Raw genomic sequence first — 17,942 nt, forward strand, 5'->3', positions numbered from 1 at the left:
GTTTTGGTTATTTTTACTATTTTTTTTAACTTTTAGAGTTGTAAGTGAATTATGTACCACTATTTTTTGATTACAAAATCTAACTTTGACTATATATTTACTATTACCAGTGAGTTTTACACTGCCTTATGTCTTTATGATGTTAACTAGTGTTCTTTTATTTCCACTCAAATAATTCCATTAGCATTTCTTATAAGGCAGGTCTAGTGGTGATGAATTCCCTCAGCTTTTGTTTGTTTTTGGGAAAGTCTTTATCTATCCTTCATTTATGAGGGACAGTATTCTTGGTTGACAGTTTTTTTCTTTCAAAATTCTGAATATGTCATCCCATTCTCTTCTGGCCTGAAAAGTTTCTGCTAAGAAAATCTGTTGGTAGTCCTATGGGGTTCTCTTGTATGTAACTTCTTTCTTTTTTCTTGCTGCTTTAAAAAATCTTTTTTGTCTTTGACTTTTGACAATTTAATCATAATGTGTATTGGTGTAGCTCTCTTTGGGTTCACCGTGTTTGGGATCATTTGGGCCTGTTGTATCTGGATGTTTAGTTTGGAAGTTTTTAGCCATTATTGCATTAAATATACTTTCTGTCTCTTTGTCTTCTGGAGTTCCCATGATGTGAATATTGTTTCTTTTCACTGTGTCCCATAAGTCTGTAGGCTTTCTTCACTCTTTTTCATTCTTTTTTCTTTTTGCTCTGACTGGATAATTTCAAATGTCTTATCTTCCAGGTCATTGATTCTTCTGCATGGTTGAGTCTGCTTTTGAAGCTCTCTATTGAATTCCTCAGATACTTTTTGTATTTTTCAGCTCTAGAATTTCTATTTGTTTTTTTTGTTTGTTTTTTTACAACTTTATTGGAGTATAATTGCTTCACAATAGTGTATTAGTTTCTGCTTTATAACAAAGTGAATCAGTTATACGTATACATATGTTCCCATATCCCTTCCCTCTTGCGTCTCCCTCCCTCCCCCCCTCCCTATCCCACCTCTCCAGTCGGTCACAAAGTACCAAGCTGATATCCCTGTGCTATGCGGCTGCTTCCCACTAGCTGTCTACCTTACGTTTGGTAGTGTATATATGTCCATGCCTCTCTCTTGCTTTGTCACAGCTTACCCTTCCCCCTCCCCATATCCTCAAGTCCAATCTCAAGTAGGTCTGTGTCTTTATTCCTGTTTTACACCTAGGTTCTTCATGACATTTTTTTTCTTAAATTCCATATATATGTGTTAGCATACGGTATTTGTCTTTCTCTTTCTGACTTACTTCACTCTACATGACAGACTCTATGTCTATCCACCTCATTACAGATAGCTCAATTTCATTTCTTTTTATGGCTGAGTAATATTCCAGTGTATATATGTGCCACATCTTCTTTATCCATTCATCGGTTGATGGACACTTAGGTTGTTTCCATCTCTGGGCTATTGTAAATAGAGCTGCAATGAACATTTTGGTACATGACTCTGTTTGAATTATGGTTTTCTCAGGGTATATGCTCAGTAGTGGGATTGCTGGGTCATATGGTAGTTCTGTTTGTAGTTTTTTAAGGAACCTCCATACTGTTCTCCATAGAGGCTGTACCAATTCACATTCCCACCAAGAGTGCAAGAGTGTTCCCTTTTCTCCACACCCTCTCCAGCATTTATTGTTTCTAGATTTTTTGATGATGGCCATTCTGACTGGTGTGAGATGATATCTCATTGAAGTTTTGATTTGCATTTCTCTAATGATTAATGATGTTGAGCATTCTTTCATGTGTCTGTTGGCAGTCTGTATCTTCTTTGGAGAAATGTCTATTTAGGTCTTCTGCCCATTTTTGGATTGGGTTGTTTGTTTTTTTTTGCTATTGAGCTGCATGAGCTGCTTATAAATTTTGGAGATTAATCCTTTGTCAGTTGCTTCATTGGCAAATATTTTCTCCCATTCTGAGGGCTGTCTTTTGGTCTTGTTTATGGTTTCCTTTGCTGTGCAAAAGCTTGGAAGTTTCATTAGGTCCCATTTGTTTATTTTTGTTTTTATTTCCATTTCTCTAGGAGGTGGGTCAGAAAGGATCTTGCTGTGATTTATGTCATGGAGTGTTCTGCCTATGTTTTCCTCTAAGAGTTTGATAGTTTCTGACCTTACATTTAGGTCTTTAATCCATTTTGAGCTTATTTTTGTGTATGGTGTTAGGGAGTGATCTAATCTCATACTTTTACATGTAGCTGTCCAGTTTTCCCAGCACCACTTATTGAAGAGGCTGTCCTTTCTCCACTGTACATTCCTGCCTCCTTTATCAGAGATAAGGTGACCATATGTACATGGGTTTACCTCTGGGCTTTCTATCCTGTTCCACTGATCTATCTTTCTGTTTTTGTGCCAGTACCATACTGTCTTGATTACTGTAGCTTTGTAGTATAGTCTGAAGTCAGGGAGCCGGATTCCTCCAGCTCCGTTTTTCATTCTCAAGATTGCTTTGGCTATTCGGGGTCTTTTGTGTTTCCATACAAATTGTGAAATTTTTTGTTCTAGTTCTGTGAAAAATGCCAGTGGTAGTTTGATAGGGATTGCATTGAATCTGTAGATTGCTTTGGGTAGTAGAGTCATTTTCACAATGTTGATTCTTCCAATCCAGGAACATGGTATATCTCTCCATCTATTTGTATCCTCTTTAATTTCTTTCATCAGTGTCTTATAATTTTCTGCATACAGGTCTTTTGTCTCCTTAGGTAGGTTTATTCCTAGATATTTTATTGTTTGTTCTTTTTTTGATGGTTTCTCTTTCTTTGTTGAACTTCTCATTTTGTTAACTTCTTGTTTTGTTAATACATTGTTTTCCTAATTTCATTCAGTTGTTTTTATTTTCTTGTATTTCACTAAACTTCTTTAGGGGGATTATTCTGAATTCTTTGCCTGACAATTCGTAGGTCTTTATTTCTTTAAGGTGAGTTATTTGAGCTTTATTAATTTCTTTTGGTGGTATCATATTTTCCTTATTTTTTTTTTTTTTTTTTTTTTGTGGTACGCGGGCCTCTCACTGTTGTGGCCTCTCCCGTTGCGGAGCACAGGCTCCGGATGCGCAGGCTCAGCAGCCATGGCTCACGGGCCCAGCCGCTCCGCGGCATATGGGATCCTCCCAGACCGGGGCACGAACCCGTATCCCCTGCATCGGCAGGCGGACTCTCAACCACTGCGCCACCAGGGAGGCCCTTTCCTTATTTTTTAATAATCCTTGATTCCTTACGTTGGTGTCTCCTTTTCCAGATTTTGCAGGTTTGCTTTGGTAGAGATAGTTTTTATCATTAGCTCAGTTTGGGTTTTTACACATGTCTGCTGGTAATATCCTTGGACAGGTGGGGCCTGCTATAAGGTCTGATTTTGGTGAGGCAACTGTTTGAACTGTGAGGTTGGGGTGAGGGGTGTGTGCCACTGGCTGAGAACATCTGGATAGAACTGCTAGCTTGTTCCCTGTCCAAGCGAGGCTGTAGGATGGGCTTTGTGGTTGCCTGGATTCTCTGGTCAGGCTTACTAAGATGGTCAGGACTGGGTACTATGCTCAGCAGTAGGTGGGGCTAAGAATTAGTTTCCCTGAAGTTTGAGGGCCTGAATCAGGCAAGAGTGTACACTGAATATTTCTGGTCAGGTGATGCCAAGGCTTTGCTCTGCATAGAGCGAAAGCCATGGGCTGTGCTCTTTGTTCAGGTGTCACTGTAAGAAGGGCTGTTGGGTGGGCTATGCAGCTTGCTGCGTGCTCTGGTAAGATTCTCTGGTCTGGCAGGCTGAAGGCTGTATTCAGTAATGAGTGGGGCTATGAATTAGTTTCTCTGTCTGGGCACAACAGAAGCAGCTCCAAGGCTGCTAAGGTTCTTTGTGGTCTTGGTGCAAGCTAACCCATGCCCCAGGTGGTCCCCTGGCTGAACAGGGCCACTGGCTTTGTTTTTTTGTTGTGTTTTTTAAATTTATTTATTTTTGGCTGCATTGGGTCTTTGTTGCTGCATGTGGGCTTTCTCTAGTGGCGAGCGGGGTCTACTCTTTGTTGCGGTGCACATGCTTCTCATTATGGTGGCTTCTCTTGTTGTGGAGCAAGGGCTCTAGGCATGCGGGCTTCAGTAGTTGCGGCATGCGGGCTCAGTAGTTGTGGTGCACAGGCTTAGTTGCGCCTTGGCATGTGGGATCTTCCCGCACCAGGGCTTGAACTCGTGTTCCCTGTAATGGCAGGCAGATTCTTAACCACTGTGACACTAGGGAAGTCCCGGGACACTGGCTTTGCTTTGGGGGTGATCAGCTCTGCCTACCTGCCTCTTGGCTCAAGCATTGCTAGGTTATGCAGCTGGTTCCAGGTGTTCTTGCAGCTCTTTCTGTCACATGGGGCTGGGGGCCGTACTCTGCAGCATGTGAGCCATGACTCAGCTCTCCTGCCTGGGTGAGACTGGGTGGGGCCACTTCAGGCAATTCCCAAATTTTCCCAAACAAGCTTTCTGGTGAGGGGATGCAGGGGGCAGGAGCCATCCTCCACAGCAGGTGGGGCTGACTCAGCTCTTCTGCCTGGGTGTGAGCAGACCAGCCTCCAGGGCCAGCAAAGCTCATATGAGGACCTGAATCAGGCAGACCTGCACCTTGCTGAGTTCTCTGGTCACGCTGCACCACCACCTTGGTTTTGCAGGTGAGCAAAGCCACAGGTAGGGACTACTACTTAGGTTCTGCAGGTAGGAACTTGGTCTGCCAAGGTCCAAGGGCTGGTTGCTGGAACCCCCTCCCCACTTCTTCATCATGATCAGATTCCCCGTGATTGAGCCTCACAGATTCCCATGATTCCTATGGGGTGAAGCTAGAGTTGGGGCTCCCACAAAGTGACCTATTGTGCTAGGGAGGCTGGATGTCACCCCTGGGCTCTCTTTTCTCACTGGAGGAACCGGAGGCTCTGGGAAGAGCTCTTGGCGTGGTGCTGTGCTGCTCTGGTCTGGGGGAGGGGCATGTGGTCCGCATGTGGCTGCTTCTCCTCCCCTTCTGTTGCAGTTTGTCTTCTCTCTGTGGTGGTGGGGAGTGGGGTGCTGCAGCCTCACTCTGTTCCCAGGATTCTCTCAGTGGTGTCTTGCCCAAGATAGTTGCTAGCTGTTCTTCTTGTAAAGGGGAGTGAAGTCAGGAATGACCTATGTCACCTTCTTGGTCATGTCACTCCTATCATATTCTTTAGTGACAGAGTCCTCAGTGTTTCCTTTTTTGGTTTGTTCTAGCCAATACGTGACTGGGCTGAAGGGGATACTAGCAGTAGGGGTATGTGTAGCCCGGTAGGGGAAGATGAACCTGGAATGTGGAATACACTCACAGTGGGATGGGAAGGTGGGAGCTGGGTGGAGAGCAAGCTTCTGGGCTCGGGATCCTGGAGCTCCAGGTGGATGGTGACTGCACCGTCAGCTCTGCAGGACATTTTCTCATGCCATAGCCCATCCTTCATTCCCGCCGAGGCTCTGTCCCCCCTTACCAGTCCCCTCCCTGCCGCACTGTACTCCTTGATGGGAAGGCTCCCATTTGTTTCAGGTCATAGTTTTTAAAGAGGTGAAGTTATTGGATGGAACGCATTCTGTAGACTGCTAAGAATGTGCCATAGATGGCCAGTTGGGAAACACGACTCTTGAGCACATAGGGCCACTTTGCTCAGCTCTGCCCTAGGTAGAGACGTTGGTGTTGAGAAGGCTTTCCCAGCTCTTCCACCCCCATCACCCAGTGTATTTCTTTCTTCTCTAGGACAGACCTTTAAGCTTTAGCTGGGGAGACATTGTGTCTGAGTAGCACTGAGCTCACTGAAGGACTAGAAAGTCTGAAACAGCTGCCATCTGTTGGTGGCTCTTCAGCACATAGTCCTGTGTGGGTGCTGTGGTGATACAGTGTCCACCGTGGGGAGAGAGGGTTTTGTTTGGACCATCTGCTCTTGCTGGTTTGAAGGGTTTCTCCTTACTTGGCAGATATGCTAATCAAGGCAAAGTCCTGGAGGCAGGGCCATGTATTACTTTTCTTTGCACTGCCAGCCCCTACCCGAGTGCCTCGCATGGAGTGGCTGCTTAGTACACGTCTTTTTTTTTTTTTGCTGTACGCGGGCCTCTCACTGTTGTGGCCTCTCCCGTTGCGGAGCACAGGCTCCGGACACGCAGGCTCAGCGGCCATGGCTCACGGGCCCAGCCGCTCTGCGGCATGTGGGATCTTCCCGGACCGGGGCACGAACCCATGTCCCCTGCATCGGCAGGCGGACTCTCAACCACTGCGCCACCAGGGAAGCCCAGTACACGTCTTTTGAACAAATGAATGATTAGTGGATTATGCATTATCCTTGTGGTAGCTGTTGACAAGTTGGGACACATTACTTGTATTCAAGTGCATTTCCTGGATGCCTGGAGCTACATGGCATCCTGGCAGCAGCATGGACTGTTTGTCTTCAAGGCTGTTCTAATGACTTAGTTGTACTGCATTGCTTGTGGGCTGGCCCGGGCCCCATCCTGCTCCAGGCACTAACTTGGCAGGCTGAACAGTAGCTGCAGCTGGGAGGACGTGAATTGACCTGCTTCTCAGGAGTGCCTTAGCATCCAGTGCCTCTAATCTTAGTTTTCTATTGATTTGTACTCAGTTCAGTGGTCTGGTCTCTTAGATATGAAGAATATATCTAGGGACAGTCCCTAGATATAAAATATTCCTGAGAGGGTACAAAATTTAGCTTAAGAAAAGATGACAGTAGTACTCAAGGTAGTTTGACCTAATTGCAGGAATGTCTTTCCACTCAGGACCCAGTAGCTGATCAGCTCTGTGGCAACAAAGCAGAGCCTGCATATTTGGGACGCACAAGCAGTTGAGTATTCTTCCTCACCCCCATCTGTGCCCCAGGCCTCCCATAGTGGCTCCTGACTTCTGCCACCAGTTTCCACCATCCTCATCCCATCCCATTGTCAGACTTCTCTCCACAAATATTTCCTGAGTTGTCCATTTCATAAGGAATGCTCTTCCCTCCCTAGCAAGGTCACCTGCTACATCCATCCACCCACCCATCCGTCCATCCAACAGTTCTGAACACTGACTATATGGCAGGCACTGTGTTGAGGCACTGGGGATACAGCAATGAATGAGACACGGTCACTTCCTTCAAAGAGCTCACAGTCTAGCTTGGGAGAAAAGACGTAAGCAGCGTGTAAACACACAGCAAATAGTGAATGTCATGATGTATCACAGGCGGTGAACTATGGGAACACAGAAGTGGTAGAGAGATGAGGAAAGGAGAAGGAAGGAGAGAATGATTCCAAAGACAATAATGTATGTCACAGGGCTTAGGTAATGGTGGCCCTGTCTCAGAGTTACCCTCTTCTAAAGCAGTGGTTTTTAACCTTTTGTGCTTTTAGTAACAAAATGGTGTTTCTAAATAAAGTCCTGCGTGGACCACCAGTAAATAAAACAAGCAAAAGCAGAGCGCCTTTGGTTAAACTGCGGGTGGGGTGACGTGGTCTAGAGAGCTCTCTGCTTGGCTCCATCCAGGCTTCTGAGCTCGGACCCCTGCTCTTCCCAAGGTGGTCAAAGACCTATAGATTCTGGTTGCTACTGAGGACACAGCTTTGCCTTGGAAGGGCATAGAACCTACAGGCTTGTTACAGGCAAACCTCCAGGTGATTTTGTCATTCCCACATAGGACCTAAACTGGACGGCTGGGCTTTTCTTTTGGGTAAGAGATACCTAAATATAATACTTAAAGGTAGGGAGGGGTGGATTCGAGTGAGGAATCAGCTTCCTTTTCTGAGGATGGAGTTAGTTGTTGTTCCCCAAGTCTTAGGGCAGCCTAAGGGTGGGTATGCCTCTAGTGTACAGTTTCTCACGAGGGGAAAAGCCTGTCCTGGAGCTTGTTGGTGCAGAGATGTCTGCTGGAGGAGCTGCAGTTTCTGGTCAGACCTTGTCCATGGTTGTCCAAGGAACCCAGGGAGAGCTGTGGGGCTCTCTGGGGATGGCTGAGCGCATACCTAGCAGGAGAAAGTAATAGCCCAGGCCAGTGGAGGGGAGCTTAGCCCACCATGTCGGTAGATGCGACCACTGCTACTAACTGGTTGACCTTACTGAGTACTTACAGTGTGATAGATCCTCATCTCAGCGTTTTGTAAGTATTGGCTGGCTTAATCCTCATAACAACCCCTTGCAGTAGGTATTATTCTTATGCCCGTTTTGCCAGCGAGGAAATTAAGGCACCGAGAGGTTACACGGGTGATGAGTGCTAGAGCTGGCATTCCAACTGAGGCAGCGTGGCTCCAGAGAGTATGCCTAAGCATTGAATACTTTCCCTACCTTTAACACCAGCGTCGCGATTGAGGGGTCAACTAGCATCTCAGAGCTGGGGACTTTTATTTGGGGCTTTGATCAGTTGCAGAACACATACTATGTCTTTTATATTTTTGTATGTAATATACATATTTATATATTTTTTATTTTAAAAAATATCCTTCAGATGTGGGCAGGCAGAAGTTGGTGTCAGGCAGCTTCACTGCCAGTAGGGAAAGGCTCAAAGAAATGGTGCATTCCCCCTAAAGCAGCTCCTGCCTGACAGACCCTCAGACCCTCAAGCTGTGGCTCTGAGCTGGTCTCCCAGCACGCAGCCCCCGGCTGGTGAGTTCCGGAGTGGGGGACCATGGAATCGGGGCTGCAGGCCCGAGAGCGGAGCATGTTGGTGTTCATCCTTTCTTCCCTGAGGCTCAGAGCTCTTCTTCCCATTATTGCCTCAGATGTGTCCTTTTTCACAAAGAGGATTCTTTCTAGCAATGCGACTGATGTTCAAGGTAAGGCCACCAACTCTTCGACACCCGAGCCCAGTTCATGTAGACCAGTGGTTTTAACCTTTTTAAAAACAAAACCTCAGCTCCAACCTCAAACTGCATGGGCTCCAGTAAGCACGTCTATCTCGACCCTTTCATTTTGCTACCCTTGGCTATTTCTCTGATCTCTCACGTTCACTAGAAGTTTTTGGTTTGGTGACAAATATATGAGTAGGAGGTTTGGGGTGGGAGGAGGCAGAGACTGGACGAACAATTTTGGATTATTTGGGAATTTTCATTAACTGTCTCTCTCTGTCCCTCGCTATCAGGGATGACTAAGATTTGTTTTATAAAGGATTAGGATGCCTGTGCCATTTTGCAAGTAGAAGTTTATGACTTTTTCTTCAAATCAAACATCAAGTAAGAAAAACAAATCTAACATAAAACCTCAAAGCAAAAAAATCTAACAGCAAATGCCATTCTGTTCAGACTTATGGCCTGTAGGAAAAATTTCAAAAATATTCCTTCAAAGGACCAAGCAGCAGGCCTCCCATATAAGCTTTGCAACTCTTACAGGATGTCTCTCACATATAGCTTTGAAATTTTACCCTTCTCATCCTGAGTGATCAAACCCCTTCTCTTGCTTTCTCTCATTTTGCAGTCCTGAATAGACCCGCCATTGCTCTCCAGCAGGGTATGGTTCTAGTGTCATCTCATTTTGGAAAAACTTTGGTGCAGACCAGCATTATTCTTGGATCTGCCTTTCTTTTTCGTCTCCTTTCTTCTAAGCCTAAAGAGATCGATCGCATTTAGAAAGGCAGTTGGGTTTTCTAGGTTAGGGCAGATTCTGGACGCTTTCCAGGTGTCTTTTGGTGGTGAAGGGACTGCTTTCTTCTGCTGCCCTCAGCGCCTGGGTAGAGATTTGCCAGGGCCACCAGTAAGGGCATGGTTTTCCAGATGACTCTCGCTAAAATGCACCAGGAAGAACTTCCCCCCACTCCATTTTGTTTCCAAAGTCAATTTATTGAATATTAAGTCATAAAGCCAGTGATTATAATTTTAATGAAAAATAACCTGTATCACTCAAGACAGAAAAGAACAAAAATGCCCCTTAGAAACACTGCTTTGAAAAATAATCACATTAACTTTACACACAAGAATCCTTTCTTAAGCTTTATTTAAGAAATCGAGTACTATATAGTTCAATATATATAAGACACATCCAGTATTGTGTTCCTGATAGCAAGTGCATAGATTTTGTTAAGATATCATTTTCACTTGATATAAACGTTTCATGGTCACATGAAGATAATATTCCCAGTGATTTTGCCCAAGCATGAGAGGAGAAAACAGAACACAGCAGAAATAGTGAACTACAACAGAGATGAAAAACAAAAACAGCGAATTAGCAGAACAGTCGATTCCTGATAAGTGAATAAGCTGATTGTTTGGTCACAATGTTTTTATTCACTTATCAGGAACGATTCACAGTACATTAATGTTCACTGTGTTTCCTAGCCTGCCAGCTAAGAGTGCCAGCCCGAGATTGCTCGTAACTGCTGTGGGCTGTGCAGATATGTGGCTTCCATCAGCAAGGTAAACGTTGACAGGTCTGTCATTTCCCAAGGTGGTCCATGTATGGCAAGCAGATACACCTTGCTGACACTGCAGTGGTGTTTTACAGAATCAAAGGGTAAGTGTGAATTTAGGCAGGGACAAACTTTACAGTCTTAAGTGCTTAAGGGAACTAGCATTTTTGTCCCCTTCTTTGGAGAATTATTGTTTGTGTTGTTTTTGCAAAACAACAAAAAAATCTGGCTGTCTTTCCCTTCTTTTACTTAGCATGAGTTTTTGCCTTGTGCCAAACGGTGGACCTATATATTTAATATGACTTAAATATTTAAAAAGTAAACACTTGCATCTTGGAAAGAATCGATCACCCTGTTTACTCCCTTCTCCCTCCCTCACACCCTCCACCCCCCCCCCCCCAAATAATAACATACAAGAAAGAAAAAGAAATCACACCCATAGCCGTCTTTTCCCACTAATGTAAGCAGTGGGTTTTCAGAGGCAAACTGATGAAGGCTCTGATGAGATTTAAAGCAGAAGTATTGGCAGGAAGTCAGCTCTCATCTGTGCAGGTTTAGAGCTGGTGGAAGTTACTTCACTGAGGTGTTCGGCCTATGGGGGAAAGAGCCTCCTTCCCTCCGCCTCACCCGGCCCCTCTGTTGTTGAGCCGACTGGAAAAGACAGTCTAGGGGTCAGAGGGGCTGCTGAAACCGGAGGGTGAGGAGCCTGAGCACCTGCAGGGAAAACCTCATTGGCGGCCAGAGGAAGGCTGCCGGTGCTGGGTGGCCTGAGTCGGACAGAGCTTGTGCGTCTGAAGAGTTGGAGGGAGAGATCAGAGCAGACGTCAGTGGAACCTTGTAAGAGCACTTGGAGAGCAGTCAGATTCCTGAGCAGAAGAGGTGGGCAGAAGAGGGAGGAGGGCCTGTGGCTCCAGCTTTCGCGGGCATGCAAGGAGTGGTTTGCTTCTCTAGCTCTCCTTTTGCTAGCTGGGGTTGGGGCGATCGTGGGGGACAAGGCTTTTTACAAAATGTACACTCATTCCGGAAGGAGTGTGCGGCTGCATATGGCCTTCTTGGCTTTCATTTGGAAATGGATGCTATGGTATGAAGACTTGGGCATGAGAAACTTGACCTCTTCCCCCCCTCCCATCCCACCAGACTGAGTAGAGCTTCCATTTGAGCCCTTGCAAGTATTTCTTTGCTCTTCCACTAGTTTTAATAATTAAAGCTGCTCCTGGATTCAGTTAGCTCTAAAAATAAATAATTTAAATTACTTTTCTATACATATCTATTGATTGATGGCAACACATAGATTTAAATTTAACACCTTTCACATCTATTCACCAGGTAAGTAAGTTTATTTTTTCTTCCCTTGAGAGCTCACCTCTTTTAAAAAATGTGACTGGTTTCTGAGAAGAGTTTGATGGTAATGATATGCCTTTGGACTCATGGGTAGGCAGAAGAAACCCCAGCTCTGCTGCTTCCCTGCTGAAGGTTATGCAGCAAAGCAGAGCCATTTTTAATGAGTGTTAAGAACTGCATACATATACCCAAGGGAAGGGGAGAGAGGGCAGAGAGAAAGTGAAATATACCAGTGTGGTGAGAAGACCAGCTAAGGTCTTGGCAAATCCAACTCTGTAGGTGGACCATAGAAATAAGTATAAATCTTGGAAGCAGTGGTTAAAATAGGCTGTTGTACATAAATTAGAGGTGGCTGGTGTGTAGTTTCCCCCTTCCCCAAATCAGATATTCACTTAGGTGGAATCGACTGTATCTTATTACACAACATATAGAAAAAAAACATACGTGAAACAGTGAGGTGTGTAGATGTATCACCAACATATAATGACTACCAACAATACAACACTCAGAGAGAGAAACAAGTATTAGGAAAATGGTTTAATATTGGAGACAGAAGCAAAAAACTGCATCACACAATAACATACGTTACAAAAATAAGTTTGACTGTTTCAACTACACGGTTATGTTCACAATGAGGACAGAGGAATCAGAAAAAACTTTGATCTAAACAGCAAAAAAGCAAACCCCTAAAGTTTTAACTAATACATTTATCCACTTAAAGTGACTGAGTACTTCTAAATCTAATTACCTTATTGTGTAACTGCACAATACAGAATAAAAAGTGAAACTTACCGCTGTATTTTAAGACAAAATTCTAATGCTAGATATAAGCAAAGGGAAAAAAGAAATCAAGCCAAAGTTTTTAATTCTCAAAAGAAAAGCAACTTTCTTTCTATCAACCAGAAATCAAACTTGAAATCAGTCATTGTCAGGGGGCCCACTAGAGTAAGCCACAAAAATTTCCATTTTTTTTTTAATCTCCAGTATAAAAAGTTCCACTGGTACAAAATGCATAAGTACAATCAGTTGTAGAAATAGGAAAGCCTGCGTATTTTTTTTTGGCTCAAATTCCATCAAACAAAATCCAAATGCATCAATAAAACAGAAACAATACTCAAATGGTCTTACAGTTTTCCACTAGGTTGCATTAACTTTGGCTTTTCTCAGACAATATTTAAAAACTATTTTGTAATTCTAAACAAAATGATATTATTAATCTACAAACAACAATTCTCACAGCACAAAAAAACACAAATACATTTTTTTGTATGACATTATTCAAAAAGGTAATGAAACTACAGTTTTTTTTTAAAATTTTATTTCTTCTTGTTAATTAGCACTTAAGATAATAAAAACAGAAACAGTAAAATGAGTCCAGAGTAGCACAAGCCAAAGAACTATAACCCCTATGGTGAAAGAAAGATGAACTTGTTACGCCTTTAAGGACTGCCATTTGATCACAATTCTCTAATTTAGTTTAAAAATGACACTACTGTCTACACTTGATTTTTAAAAAAGCAGTTTCCCTGTGTGTTTGTTTTTTTCTTCTGGCACAGGCCCTTCGCACCCTTGCAGCTTTTTCCTTTTGACATTAAAAGAGAAAGTGAAGAAAAGGACAACTTGTCTTTGAGGAGGGTTATCTTTTTAGCAATGAAACATGCCCCCCCACCACCAAAAAAAGGACTTTCCCTGTAACAGTACAGTCTGTCTTGGTTGCCTGCAGAATAAACACTCAGCTCTAAGTGCCCACCCTGAGCCTCTTGTCAAGTGCACTCAGCTCCTCTGGGGGAGATGCAGGCGGTGGGAGGAGGGCACCAGAGCGCTTCTGGCTTCAGTGAAGAAATGGGAAAAAATGGTTTAAGATTTATGTATACTTGATAAGAGGTTCTAAATGAGACAGTCTAGGAAATTCAAATGGTGTTGTCTTGTGTTCTTATGGATGTATCTGTGTACCACCATATTATCATCTACACGAGAGAGAGACAAGTGCGATCACCTCTGTTATTCAGCTGCTTGCTGCAGGAAGTACAAAATAGCCCTCTAAGGATGAAGGAAGGCCCCAGCAGTAGTAAACACGTGTGAGGATAATACACATCGTTTCATTGTAAGTGCATGTGCTGTAAGAAGGAAACTTTTTTTTTTTGCATCATTAGAGGCTAGTCCTTTCCATCCCAGGGCTATCACATCCACACACATATTAAACCGAACAGGGTGGTGAGCGGGAAAAGGAGAAAGGAAATGGAGCCAGCAGTTTCTGAACTCCATTAGAGAGACAGAGAAGCTTCCAGAAAGGCAGGAGTGTGTTTTGGGACTGTGGGATGACTCTGGGGTTTGTCAGGACAGCAAGAGACCTGCTCACATGAAGTGAAAGTCAAAGAAATATGGCGCTTTAGAAAGTGGCAGCAGGAACGGGTGCTGGGTATTTGGTCAGTAACTGTGATGAACTGAGTTTGCCTTTGATGGTCAGTCCCCTTTAGATGCATTCAATTCAAAAGAAACAAAAAGGCAGGGAAAAGGACTGTCAACTTCTAACTCCAGACACCTGGCTTATTCAGAGGTATCCACTGCACAATGGCTGATAAGAAACATTAATTTGGGAATATGTAAGAAACAAAACCAAAAATCCCTCAAAAGACTACCCCATCATCATCACAAAGCCGTTTAACTGGAAGGTTTGTGAAATTATTCTAAACTGGAACATACCGCTAACCTGATCTCAAAAGCATATTGAATTTAAGGTTTATTTAGGTGCTTGACTATCTACTGTTCCCCTCAGAAGGTTTATCCAGCAAACTCTTCTTAAAGTGTATTTTTTTCCTTTCTTTTGGCTCTCAACCAAAGGATAAAGTAGTAGTAAAGACAGAAACTCAAAGGTATATGCAGGAAAAAAAATCCAAATTAGAAACACCCCAAAACAAACGAAAATGATGACAGCATAAAAAGTTAACATTCCAGATAGCGCTGGGTAGAAAGGGTTAAGTTCAAAACTTTCTCACCTTAGAGGTTTCCATATATCATGAAGAAAATACATTGTGAGGTTGCCGTCACAGCATTGATGTTCAGAGTGGTTAAAAAAGTGAGACATGGGCACTTATACAATGTCTTACAAAAAACATCATAGAGAAATAACAAACAATAACAATTTCAGGCAACAAGACCACAGGATAGCAAGTTAACAAACTTTTTAACCTTTTTTTGTTGTTTTTTGTTTTTTAAATATTAGGGATTTATACAAAACACATAATAAAATACCCATGTTATCAAATTACTTCTCACAAGAAACACACTGAAGCTCTAGGAAGGAAGTACCTTTGGAATTTGGCACTATATATTTTCACTTTTTTTCTTTAAAAGAAAAAAAAAAATCACATTTTGCTGAACACAAACACATCTAAATAGTCCACAAAAAAAAAAAAAAATGACATCAATGCTTTACAAGCCAACACAAAACTTACTCTGGAATAGGTTTTCTTTTTTCCCTCACATGAAATTTTTTGTAAGCAAACAACTTTTTTTTGAAATTCTTTTTTGTTTTAAGTAAACCAATTCTAAACTTGTCTTATCAACAAAGAACATTAAGACCATAAGACTCATGATGAAACCACAACTTAATTCACAGAAGCACCAACGTAACACAGTTTACAGTAACCTTTCTCCTGTACATTGAAACAGTATAAAATATAGGTAATTTCATGTGCATTAAACCATGGATTGTCTAACTGTGAGTCAGTTCAGCAAAAGGTGACACAAATAGGTAGCATTTGCCCCAAAACAGGGTAAATATTTTTCTTATACTAATCTACAAAAAGTGGTTCTATATATATATCTTAATGAGAAAGTGAGCCACCTAAAATGGCCTTATCAAAAAACTTTACACTGCCTGAAAAATGTAAAAACTATTACAGACCTCTAGAGACTTAAAATCAGACAGTTTTTTTCTCAAACTGTTTTTGGAAGTAGTCTGTTAGAAACCAACATTCTGTGTCCCTGGACACATATTGCTATTGTTACCAGTGACCGGGAAGAATGCCAATCCCTGTATAATACTTTCAAGTCTGTTTTATGAAAAGAAAAGAAAAAAAAAAAGAAACATTTTTGCCACAGGTTTTTTCCTATTATTAATTTGTGTAATAATAAATTTCAGTCTTGCATGAATGCAGCAATGTTTTTCACATTGACTTCCCAGAATTCATAGCTAGATGAGGTCACATGCAAATTTCAAAGGTCAAACTAGATCAAAGGTCAGTAGGAGAACCAAATATGATGTGAGGTCAGAAAGACATCAGAAACAATGACGGGACGATGAAACTTTTTTTTGAGACGCCACAGGGACATGCTAGGCAAACGGTGAACTAACGGGCATGAAGATGTCTAGGGAGAAAACAGGGAGAGTAAAAAGTTACACAGAATCTACGCAGCAGCAACAAAATCACTCTTCAGGGTGCAGGAGAAAAACTAATGCAAATTTTAGGTCATTAGGGAGTCTACGAGCCATCCACGTAATTTGCATTTCTTACACTCTTTATCCACGGCACAAAGGAACCCGAGAGAATCCATCCGGAGAGGGAGAGAGGATGGATTCTGGGTGTTTTGGGGTGAGGGGCTGGCGAAGGATGGGGAGAGGGTCCAGGTTCAACGAACGGAACAGACGGGGAGAGTCAGACGACTGAACTGTAAACTAGATAATGGCAGTTACGGACAAAATCATCAGACAGATACAGACACCGAGAGGATAAAGCATGGACTTGAGGCCTAGGGTTCAACGGTGAAAAAAAGCCCATTCCTAGAACGATTCCTCTAGAGACTACTTCAGAAGGCTCTGGCTAGCACAGAGAGCTGCTCTTTAGGTACCCAATAAGTTAACAATAGGCAATAAATAACTTCCATTATTTCTGAGGCAGTAAAAATTTTGTACAAAAATAGAAATGCTTTTTTTACAAATAAAATTTACAGGCCTGTGGCTTTCTTTTTATGTAGTATTTATGTATTACTTATTTATTATTAAATTTATCTTTCAAGAAACATCAAGTATTTTCACTCATTTTTAATTTTTAAACCCTGTAGCTTTAAGAAACAGATCTCTAAATCTTTTTTTACATTAATCCTTTCTAAAAACTAAAATAAAACAATAACAAAATAGACAACCAGTGTAATAATCTGACCAATAAATGTCATGTTTCTTTGAACACTAAAATAAAATCCTACTTATTAAAACAAACCAAATGTAGTGGAAAGACATTTTGTATTGTTTTTAAGTGCTTCTCCTGGCTTTTCTCTCGCGCTAGGCCACCGCCTTACCCTCTGTGAACAGCTGGCGCCCCTCTGCGGGGGTGGGCGCGGGCAGGAGGGGCGAATTCTCCAGGCAGTGCTCTGGGGCACGGGGTGGGGGAGGGGGAGGGGTGGGTCTCAGAGTTAGAATTGCACGTTAGCCTTTGTTTGCCTTTTAAGTTGTTAAGATGTCATTTACTGTGTGTGTGTTTTTCTTTAAAAAAAGCAAAAAAACAAAAAACAAAAAAGGTAAAAGGAGATTCAAATTGCAAAACAAAGGAGAATACAGTGGTACAAGTGGAGGAGGAGTTTACTCGATAGAAACAAGGTAGCCGAGTTTATGGCGAACTGGGTAGGGGGCCGGGTGGGGGTAATGGAGGCCTTATTGTAAAAATAACCGTCTCTCTTGGTAAAAGTTGGCAATGTGGTCCTCCTCTGCCTTTCCTGTTGAGCCCAGGCTGGCTCGTGGGACTTACCCTAAGAAAGCTAAAATAAGAGCAGGGAGCCTCTGGGGTTAGGATCAGTAAGGTTTGCTGTCGTTTTTGGAGCGCTTCAGCTGGACCTTCAAGCGTTTCATGCCAATCTGAAAGCCATTCATAGCCTGGATAGCAGCTTGCGCAGACACGGGATTGTCGTAGCTAACAAAACCTGGAAGACACAAGCGGAAGGAGGGCGGGAATCAAGATGGAGAGGCGGGGGAGCAAAGGAGGGTGTGTCTGCAGATGCTAAGTGCCACGTGCCCAGCCTGCGGTCCCAGGTCAGCTCTCCTCAGTTCACGGACTACAGGTCCTGTTTTCGGGGCAACACTGGAAACAGCCACTGAGAGGCAGTGGAGAAGCTGGCTGGACCGGTAACTTGCTCTCATGAGAACAAAACCCCTCCGCAGAAGGCTAAAACCTCAAACATTGAGTCAGTTTAGTCTGTTTACTGATTTCAGTCAAACCTGTTTGTGTTTAAAGTCCCTTAGAATCCTGAACGAGCCTCCAGGTACATC

The 17,942-nt window shown here is 42.9% G+C and overlaps 1 protein-coding gene across 16 annotated transcripts in view; it reads right to left on the reverse strand.

Moving 5' to 3' along the window:
- Positions 1 to 17,302: 17,302 nt before the first annotated feature.
- Positions 17,303 to 17,942, reverse strand: part of CELF2 (CUGBP Elav-like family member 2) — a gene marked incomplete at its 5' end in the record, with an annotated part of 523,117 nt that continues 522,477 nt past the window's right edge. For all 16 annotated transcript variants that reach the window (XM_079700765.1, XM_079700766.1, XM_079700760.1 and 13 more), the window contains one exon: positions 17,303 to 17,596. In XM_079700765.1, coding sequence (XP_079556891.1) covers positions 17,469 to 17,596 — 128 coding nt within the window. In that variant the 3' untranslated portion in view covers positions 17,303 to 17,468. The remainder of the gene's footprint in view (positions 17,597 to 17,942) is intronic.

Source organism: Hyperoodon ampullatus, assembly GCF_949752795.1.
Source record: "Hyperoodon ampullatus genome assembly, chromosome: 3".
Lineage (NCBI taxonomy): Eukaryota > Metazoa > Chordata > Mammalia > Artiodactyla > Ziphiidae > Hyperoodon > Hyperoodon ampullatus.